At 46.5% G+C, this 10,668-nt stretch overlaps 2 protein-coding genes across 2 annotated transcripts in view; one reads left to right on the top strand and one right to left on the bottom strand.

Annotated features, from left to right (window-relative positions):
• Window positions 1–746: 746 nt before the first annotated feature.
• The window catches only part of LOC131271828 (uncharacterized), a 39,741-nt gene continuing 29,819 nt past the window's right edge, over window positions 747–10,668 (top strand). The window contains exon 1 of the mRNA XM_058273383.1: window positions 747–936. Within this exon, the coding sequence (XP_058129366.1) occupies window positions 747–936 (190 nt within the window). The remainder of the gene's footprint in view (window positions 937–10,668) is intronic.
• Window positions 7,905–9,871, bottom strand: LOC131259897 (pickpocket protein 28-like). Its single transcript, XM_058261507.1, has 5 exons — window positions 9,696–9,871; window positions 9,359–9,619; window positions 8,833–9,274; window positions 8,610–8,770; window positions 7,905–8,544 (listed from the first exon to the last, which is right to left on the bottom strand). The coding sequence occupies exons 1-5, from the start codon at window positions 9,857–9,859 to the stop codon at window positions 7,905–7,907; spliced, it is 1,668 nt and encodes a 555-aa protein (XP_058117490.1). The 5' UTR covers window positions 9,860–9,871.

Genomic DNA, 10,668 nt, shown 5'->3' with positions numbered 1-10,668 from the left:
ACCACGGCGGGAAGTCTTTTCCCAAGCCTGGAAGTGAAACTAGTGGAACTAATCGAAACGATCTGGACATCGGCGCTAACAACAACAGCACGCAAACCAATTAGTGCGGTGTGTGTGTGCTTTTCGGCTCAGCTTCCCGATTTTCTACGTCTGTTATTATTTTATATTGTGATTTTCACTGAACATTTTAAACGTTCACTCTTTGTAAGGCTATTAAACTTAATACGATTAGATTTAATGCGGACTCAGTTGTGAAATCAAGTAAACCTAACAAAAAAGTATGTTGTTAAGCAGCAAAACACGAATGTGAAAAGACAAAACTACTTCCGTAACTGAAGGATGGAAAATCTTAAATGCACAGCGGCGGTAGTTCAGTCCAGTTAATTAAATTGTGTTTAACAAAATACACAAATTAATTGAATGTTTGCCAAGCATTAACTTCTTTTTTTTTCTCTGCAGTTTTCTAGTGAAACATAAATGTTCAAGGCAAACGGATGAAACTCGTGGAAACTTTTGCTATCTAATCTATTTGTGATAGTTTTGGTGGAATAGGAAAGTGTTGTGAAAAGACTACCTAAAGGAGGGCTTATAGTCCCCAAAATGACCCAAAATGGGGCTTTCCGTAGCGGCCGACGAGTGCAAACGGAAGTGCAGAAACAATTGGCGAAGTAAAGAAGCGCGTCGCAGCGAGCGCTAGTGAGTGTTCGTGCAACCGGACGGGCACACGTAAAAAATACCCACACAGAATGGCAGCGACGTCGGAAGTGACGTCCTGCGGGCCCGGAAGACCACCACCTCCGCCGGATAACCCGCCGGATCGGAGGGCATCGGCTCGGCCCCGATGGACACAACCGGGCATCGTTTGGCTGGCGCTCATCGTGCTAACGCTCACGGTCGCCCAGCTGGGCCCGGTGCACGGAGAGAAAACGAAGACATGTAAGTAGATGCCGTAGTGGTTCTTATGCCAATTCTAATATCTCTTAATGCAAATTATTCTCGGATTAAATTCTATATCGTTCATCTAAGGATTTCCTTAGAAATTTTATATATAATAAAATTTTCCTATATGTTGGATGCATCAGGCAACTTGTGGGGGGCTGAACTCCGAATGAATTCTTACTGTTTTGCCTTTGTTTTTTATGCTGATTACTTGTTTCTTACTTGTTTAAATTTTCGGTGATAATTTCACTCATCAATAGTGCTGCAGGTTTAAGAACTCGATAGTTTTTGTGTTTTATGTTATAGTTTCTAGTCGTTTTATAGTATGGCAGACATTACAATGCTTATCTCAACAATTGTAGTTTTGTTAGAACCGAATTGTAATTTATTCTTGCAGGTTCGATAAGTACAAAGATAAAAGTGGTTTATACTATCATGGATGCTTGGTACTCAGTATCCAATTCCATAAAATACTGCAACGAATGTTAAACGAACAACTAAAGGCAGTGGATTCGATACGTACCTTGAAATCATACTCCGAAATGTCAAAATTCGTAACTTGCACCGGAAGCACGCAAAAGTCAGAGCTAATTTTTGGTTGTTCCGGGGCTTGTCGTTGCCTTGCTAACAAGTTCCGACGTAGTTGGGGTAGGTTGTACTAGGCGCTATCCGGAACCGGATGCATAGCATGTCATGGGTTAACCGCCGGCAGGGGCGGGCGGCCGCGGCAGGCAGCCTCGATTACCGGCCGCAGCTCGTTGAGATTTATGCTTTTTTATGTCGACTTGCCGTTCAAATCGTCATCTATAGTGCCACACTGGTATTATTGTTATTAGCTCGGCGTGCGCCAGCCATACACCCCTTCCCGCTTGTGTCCGTAGTGTCGCGCTTTTCCGTTCCGTGCACGGAAACACGCGCTGCTTTCATGTCAGGGACCAATAAAACATACAATCGCTCCGACAAACAAGTACCAAGTAGATCGTACCAACACACATACACATACACATGCTCACCAGGATACAGAATGTATTACAAGCCAACAACAAACACCGCCTCTCTCTCTCTCGCCCAACCTCCCCTCCCAGGAGCGGACAACCAGATGCCAGTTTTCCCTCGCTGTCGATGCTTGACATTTTCTTCGGTTGACGGAGAGTTTCTTTTTTTTCCCGCCCCGGGAAAGCTTTCATCGAGCCATTATTTGTGGTGACGAAAGGAGCAGCTCGATGTGGGGAAAGATATTTACTTCTTGGGCAGAAATTTTCGTTTTTGTTTTTTGTTTATCTTTTATCCACTGCTTTCAGAACTTGGTTGAACACCCTACTTGATTGTGCTTTCAAGTAAGGCTTAACAAACTTTGCTCTTCGATAATGTATTTTACTGGAAACTAAACAATTTATTGTGTAAATTTTTTTCTTATGTCGTTTATTAAATGGAGTTTTATTTTTAAATGGATGAATTATAATTAATGAATACTCATTTCTTCTCACGTTAGTTCTTTAAAGATCTCGTATAATTGTTTAATACCATTTCTTAGCATCTTATCATTCCCTGAGTTCTTTGAAATAATTTAAAAAATGGAGATCTTGTTACGTGCAAAAATTTGAAAGTCAAATAAAGCAAAATATTTTCCTCATCAATATGAATTGTATCACCGTTCGTTTGCCACGAACCTGGCAGAGCGCGTGCCATTGCAATAATAATAACGCTGACGTTCGAAACACGTGCCCAAACATCATTCATCTGAGCAAGGAGTTTGGAAAAGTGCCTGATTTATTTACTTTTCTCATACGTTTTTTATTTATTCATTTCCCTTTATTTGGTGTACTCTTTTTCTTTACACACCCGCACACTCTCGCACTAAAGTTGTTCGATGGAAAGAATTGATACACATACAGGCCGGCAAACAAACAGGCAAATAAATGCAATTGAAACGGCATCGTTAGTACGCCATTTTCACCCCCACCCCCCGTGGGGCACCACGTCGTTACAAGCCACGCCAGAAAAACCCCGACGAGGAAAAACGCCGGGCAAAAGTGAGCAGAGAAGTAACAAAAGCCCCGAATTGAATCCAATTCGAAGTTGGAATTATTCGTTGTTATTTTAACTTTTTCCGCACGGAGCTCCTGCCTCGAGTGCGGGGTACCACTTCCGGTCTCCCCAAACACCCACCCACCCAACTCAATCCCGGTGATCCTGGTTTGGCTTTCCTCACCCAGCCAAAACCGGAAGCCGGCACGCACGCTGCTGGAAACAGGTGCAATTAAGTTGCTACCTCCGTTCGAACGTTGGCAGGGAAAAGTTGGGCTTCGTTCTCAACCCGACAACCGTGACGTTGGTCACCGGCCAGCAGCGAGCTGGTTACATCCTGGGCCAACGCTAACCCTGTCCGGGTTGCGCCAGGTCCCGGGAATCGTGTTCCTTTTGTCTTTCGCCTTTCGGCTCGCTCCTTTTCCACTGTTTTCCGGCCACAAATTGGGGCCAACGATGTAACGGAGGCTAGTAATATGTAATTGAATGTTGCTGTATTTAATTAGCATTCCGGGCGGATGTGGGCGGATGTGCGAACAACGGGCAAAGGGGAAGAAAATCCGTGATCCACTTGGAAAAATGGTTAGCCTTCTCCGCTCGAACGGAAACCTCTGCACTTCTAGTGCCAGTGTACCATGGCCCATAATTCGAGGAGAAACTGTATTTGCGTGCCGTCGAATGGTTAGCGTTTTCGTCTTCGATTTCCCCAACCACCCACAGCCACCCATCACATCTTGCCAACGGCCGGAACGTTGGGCTTTTTCTTTTGCAGTCTTTTATTCGAGTCAGTGAATCGTGACCAAAGGTGGTTACGATCTTCCGATATATCGCCTCATTTAATGTTCCCACATCCGATTGGCCGAAGGGAGGCAAAAATCTACTGCAAGATTATTCGCCTCAAGAGACCAGTCCGGCCAGTCCAGAGTGGTTGTGATTAATGGGGGGGCGTAAATAAAACAGCTCGTGAAACATAACCTCCGAAAAGCGATTCGATAGGAATCGAACGTGGAGCACTTTCTTGCTAGTGGAAGTGTTTATTTTTTTTTACTGGAATGGAAGCTGGACTTTTCCCATCCACTTGAGGGAAGACTCTCTCATTGGTTGATGCTTTTTATCGGTTTTGCCCGCAGCCCTTGACTCTTGAGCTGCGCCTTTCTACTTACAGCTTACGGTGTACGCAGCGTGGGCCAATTTGCCTACTTGTTGATTTGTTTCGGCCCGCGGCATTCCGTTTATTGTGCAGGGCTAGACTCGTTTTATTTGTTTATACATCGACACTAAATCACACTATCACAAAAGCTTCCCCCTTTTATCCCTTTATCCACCGATTGTCTTTCCGACGGTGGAGAAGCAATTGGCCAGAAGTAAAGGAGCGGTAAAATCATTGCACAAAGTGGCAATAAAGTATGATGGATGGGAATTGCGCATTGGAAGGGAATGGGCGCACGGATGGGGGAAACGCCATCGGCAAGGACTAATTGCAAAGAGGTGGTCCCTTTGTTCCGTTTCCGGCCCAGTGTTCGAGCTGTAAATGAATAAATCTTCCATCGCCCTGCAGGATGTACAAAAACTGCAGGCAAAAGGGGTCGCCCAAAAAACCCGGTCGACTGCTTCAAGGATGACTGCAAACACGGACCGCAAGACCAAACGATAGAAGAGTCCATTGTGTTTAGCTGTGTAGGTGTCCCTGCGTACCTGACACAGGAACAATAAAAGGACATTTTGTCCAATTGCGTTTTCCAATCAATACGTCCGTGCACCGTGCTCCAGTGGACAATGTCTACACCGCATCCACCAACACCGGAATGTCTGCTCATCCGGGCTACGATGGTCGCAAGGTACCGAAACACCCTGCAAAATGTTGGCTGGGGCACATTCCCAAGCTCGTGCGTTGGGAAACACCGGGCAACCGGAGAGGACGCTTTCTGGTGTGGCACTTTCCAAATGTGAGGATGACCCACCCGGAACGGGCATCATCAAACGGTCGATAGAGGGTCTTGGTCTACACGCAGGTCCGGTGTGATCCTTCTCTCTTGAGATGTCGACCAAGCGTACTCGAGTGTGCACGTCCTTCCCTGATCCCCGCAAAAATCAAGTTCTAGATCGGGGCTTGTTTGTTTGTTTGTCGTTTGTCGCAAACGACACGAACTCCTCCGTAGTGCTCCTCCGAATTCCCAATGGCGGGTCAAGGTAGTTGGAGTCTGCTTTCTCGCGCCAAAAACTAAACCCGGAGAAGCAGGAGGTACGCCGAGACAAACAGTCCAACAAACAATGCAGCATATACCGTAAAAGAAAAAGCACACACACACACACATGTATTCTCGGTCAGTACGAGCGGACCGGAAACATGTGTGATCTTTCCGGAAGAGTCATTAAACGGATGGAGAGTTGTAGGCGAGTGTTGTGTTATGGCCCAACCCTTGTCCCTATCGGTGCAACGAACAGCTACGGTTTTGTATGAAGTCGTTCCGACTGGCAGCAGAGTGGAAGCTCAATAGGGTACTTGTGTGTATGTGTGCGAGCCTCTGCGTCACAGCTATGCTCCGGTTTGTGTAGATGTATGTTGTCATTGTTACGGTACCTCCCGTAGTCCCTGCCCGAGAACTTGCCCAAATTGCTCAGAACTTGGCGAAAGCCACACTGAGCAAAGTTTTCTGGATTGCGAAAGCAGACCCTCCGTCCAGGCAAACCCTTGCCGGCTATCCAGGCCTAAGTATCATCAGGAGATTTGTGTTGGGCGGTCCCGCTCCTCCCGCAAACTTGCCTCCTTCCGACGAGAGTACTACAAGCTTGAGGCAAACAGACGAATTAATGTTATTCCGGTGTTTTCCGGTGGAACCGTGGTACCGTAGAGGTCCGACCTCGGCCGGTGGTGATGATGGTCATTGCCGTACTATAACGATGACAAGTGTTCTCGTAGCGCTCCTTCAAACCTGACCCCATGCTTTTCCACCGAGTCGGTCGAGGGAAGATGAGTGAAGCCGTACTTTCTTCTCCGATAGTGTCACCAGCTGACATCGGGGGAGTAGCTGTACCCGGTGGCTACTTTGTGATCTAATTCTTGCAAGCCCCGTCGTCAAGACGACACCACAGGCTACAACGAAGCCGCCTCCTCAACGACATGAATGGTGCGGTAGCTTCTTAGGAGATAATATAATTATAAGGAAAATAATTCCCTATCCTTACGTTCCTATTTTTCCCGGAACGTGGTTCAATTCAGCAAATGGCCCTCGATTGGAACCACCACCGATCGAGAAGACACGAGTGTGTGTGTGTGGGAGATTCGTTTGAAAAGTGTCGATGAAGTTTCCCCATTCCAGCCCAACTGCATCGGTGCATATGCACCAATGCTCTGAGCTTCCGAGCGTCGGTGGATGGACGTTTGTGTGTTCTAGGAAAAATGTTCCAACTAAAGAGATTGTCTGGCGCGGACACAAACCCACAAATTCTACAAACGGATAGAAATCTGAGAGAACATTCATTGTGAAACCCTTCCTCCCGGGGGAAAAGTCTTACCTGGTGTGCGCACCGCACGGTCCACGGTGCGATGGCAAAGATCATCAAGGGCCCTGGATGACTGCCGTTCCCCCACCTCGAAAGCCACAGATGCTTTTCATTTGCATATAAATTAGATAAGAGCACTGCAATTTCGAAAGGTACCTCCGTGAACGTGCACGACAACGGTGAGCCAGAATCGAACGTGAAGCTTTCGGGTTCCGTTTTTTCCATTTTTCCAGACGTCACCCATCAATGTGTGCGAGCTGATGCAAATCATCGGTTCGTTTTCTCTACACTCCACCGATATGCAGCTGCACATGCATGCAGGGTTGCTGATTCAATTTTGCAGTTTCATGCTGGTCCCGGGGTGACCTAGTTGCGAAATAGATTCATCAATTTCTGCTTTAGATATTTTCGCCACGTTCTTGCTGCTGTCTTTGCGGAAAAGAATGTTGATCACACCGGCACCCCGATTAGATGCAGAATTGTTTGTGAGATAATGAATACTTTAATCTGAAACTCTGTCTGATACGAGCTGCGATAGGAGTTAACGGCGCTAAGAATGTCTCATGAATTCTGAGACGAATCAGCAAGAATTCTTCGTTACTTGGCAGATAATTGCATAGTATAGTGACTTGAGACGCACTAGTTCATCCAAATTTGGTATTTTCCAAGGGAGCACATCGACATGACAAAAATGTACACCACTGTTTTCACCATCAACTTAAACTTTCTTACACCAACTAATCTAAAAACGAAAATACACTACCATAATTGAACAACCTTCATCAAATAACAGCCACCAATAACTGATACTCCATGCTATTCAACCTTCAGGTTGAACTACTGTTTACTGACTGATAAAGACCCATGTTTTTTTACTGGCAGCTATACGACAACGTAGTTTGATAGTGCTTGTGGCATAAAAATATATGTAAATGAATTCGGTACCATTTCTGCGAAAACCAGTTCCCTAGGCAGCAGTATGGCACACCTTTGACGCACCTGAGCAGTATTTTTATTTCTGCTTCATACGGCGACTGATAGATGTTTGTGTGAGCTCAGTACTTCTAAATTTCTTCTGTTAGCAGTTTTGGGGAAGCAATTGACTGAGGTCATCGTCTCAAAGGAATTGAATTTATTCTACCTGTTCTGATATGACTAATAGCATCAGTACTGCTGCTACAACATTCACGCTCCTGGTTGGTTTCTATCGGACTATGCATCGGCTTATAGACCTCTTGTAGCATATAATTTAGAATTCATTTCATTATAGGCAAAAAAGAACGACGTCGTAAACAACAAGTATAAGAGTTGGAATAACATTTTAAGTTTTATTGAAAGAGAATACATCAAAAAACTTGTGCACAAACAGCTATCTAACGGGATAATGTATGGATGTCGCAAATGTATAAACTGGTATGCTTACCATGTACCAATTACTTCGTCTTTTCGGTGATCGGAGGCGGTGGATTGAAGAACACGTTCGACTCGCGGCGCTTACGCTCTTGGTAAGCGCGCAAGATGGTAAACGGACGAATCGTGCAGAAGTAAAACATTTCTGCCAAACTCAACAAACTGACGCCCATGAACAGCCCGAGCAGACCACCGCAGTTGGCAAGAAAATCCGTTAACCCGTACAGCTCGCTGCGCTTCGACGTGATGAACTGGGCCTCCTTGAAGTAGATCGAGAGACGCGAAAACTCCGCACCTTCATCCTCGTCCAGTGAATCTCCGTAAGCTTCGATCAAGCTCTTCCAGTCGAGTGCGGCCTGGGAAATTTCGGCATCGTACTGTACGGAGGTACAAGCCGGTAGACAGTTGCACTTTGCCCGGAAATCAAACGATTTGTCCACGAGGTATTTAACGTCCTCCAGTAACATGTCGTCCTCCGCCTCGTTGTAGCACTGGATCTGGCTAGCGCCGCACACCTTCGTATTGTCGTCCCGCGGCATGGAGAATTTGGCGCATCCACATTTCTGCAGCGTGTAGTTGGAGAGGCACTCCAGCTCGCAATTTTGCTGCGTGTACACCTTAAAGTATCTCAGATGGCGTTCCTCGTTGAAGAAGCACTGGCGCCTGGTGGAAATATTTGAGGCTTAATGCCGTAAATGAACCCTTTAACACCGTTCACGCTTTCTTACCTCTCGGGTGTGTATTCTCGAAGACCCTCGGACGTGGTTATCATCTGTGGCTTCACGGATATGATGACCTCCTGATGCAGCGGTACTCGATAATACTGCCTCGAGACTTGCGGGTACTCACTGGACGAGTGTAGCAGAATCTTAAACCCTTGCACGGGTCCCTGGAAGCATATAGAATGGGAAGTAACGTATGCTCGGGATGTGCCGAATATGATTGTCTCACCCGACATATTAATTCCCGATCAAATTTGAACAGGTTCAGCAGCACAAACAAGCCAGCTCGAGCACCATCACCGAGAACCCGAAGCGGGTAAGTGTCCATATCGGACTTCTCCGAATACCCATTTTCGAGCGACCACAGTGGAGACGTTTTGTTCTCGGTTATGTACTCGTAGTCGTTGTGGAGTTGGTCCTCACGAAGCATTTCCTGAGAGGACTGTGCGTTGAAGGTGAAACAGATGCCCTCTTCGGTGATGGTCTCGGTAAAATAGTTGGTACAGAGGCCTCCCTCATTGCGCCACTTGCAGAAGTAAAGAGCCTTCTCTATTGGCATCGAGACGTTCCTTAGCTTTTCGACGATGTTGGGATCCTCCGTTTGGTTTAGCTGGATGTCCTTCAGGATGTGGGCATCGCATACTTGCGCCACCGCACGGAAGAGATCGAAACTACAAAACGAAAGAGCAGAGAACAACCAACGATCATGAACTGGTTCGTTTCCACATCCAAGTTTATCGATGATTAATCGTTACGTTTCGTTACTCCAATCCTGGTGTGGATCAACCGTTGTATTTCTTGTTATCTGTCTGTATAGCTCCGTGAAGTTCAAGTATTGAGAACGGACCTTCATTTCCGGACAGATCGTGACGGCCGGAAACGGGATCTGCCATACGGGGGTTGACTTTTCCGCGAAGCTCACTATCACTGGCGTTTGGTCCCACTTGCGGTAGATGTTTTGAATCAACCGGCCACACCCGTACAGCGAGAGCAGGAGCATCACGCCCCACCAAATCCTACGAAACACGGAACCGGATTAATCTCCCCATAAAAGCACATATCCTCAGACACTACACAAACACAGACTCTTACTTTTCAAACAGCGTACGCCGCTTGCAGCCAAAGTATTGGACACCGTGCACACTGCTGTTGGAGCAGTACTCCAGAAAGAGGCCTTTGATCACACGCCAGATGTTGCCTTTATCCCATGCGTTGATGGCCTTCAGCTCGAAATTGCTTACCGACCGCGAATCCATAGCTGCACCTTCGTCGATCCTTCGAGCACGACTATCGGTGACAAAATGATATGCTGTCCTAGAGACCCACGGTCGTATTTATACTATTCAAAAGCAGTAGATGATGCGCGAGTGCGAGGTGGACAGGTAGCGGCGTACAGTGGTGAGTGCCATCACATGCCGCGGAGTTACTAGTCAGCCAAAGCCATAGCGCTTTCGGTGATAAAGGGCTGGTGTCATGCCGAATTCCCCTGGCTATACAGCACACCCAGAAAAGTGGTGAAGGCAACAACCCGTGAACTCCAAACCGACGTAACGTTCTACAGGAGGAGCCCTCTGTCGGCTGAACTTACGGGAAACCGAATCCACTTGGGAGGGCCGCTACTGTTTGTGTGGAATTGCAACGTGTCGACATGACCGCCCCAAGGTGTGTACCAGTGCGGCACTATACCTTGCCCAAGTTCTACAGATACTCCCCGTCCCTTTGGAGTGCCCTTGGTTAGATCGAATTCGTTGATAGATTTGTTTTCATTCACAAAAATCTACTACGGCTCGGGTTTGCGATCGACGGTGGAGCTTTATGCCTCTATTCGATACATTTTCCAAATAATGTTCATGCTGTATATACCATAGTAGCAATTTTAGACTTCATGTTTCAATAAATACTCCAAAACGGCTACACTAAACCCAATTTAGTGCTCTGTTCCATTGATGGTTATCAAGCTCCCTGATGGACGGTCCACAGTTATTGTTTTCTTTCACACACAGCTACCTACAATTAATCATCTCTCATCGCTGACATAAACCTGCGAAGCGTCAAACTGCTGGTG

Source organism: Anopheles coustani, chromosome 3 (assembly GCF_943734705.1).
Source record: "Anopheles coustani chromosome 3, idAnoCousDA_361_x.2, whole genome shotgun sequence".
In the NCBI taxonomy this organism is placed as follows: Eukaryota; Metazoa; Arthropoda; class Insecta; order Diptera; family Culicidae; genus Anopheles; species Anopheles coustani.
This window is presented reverse-complemented; position numbering and strand designations above follow the sequence as displayed.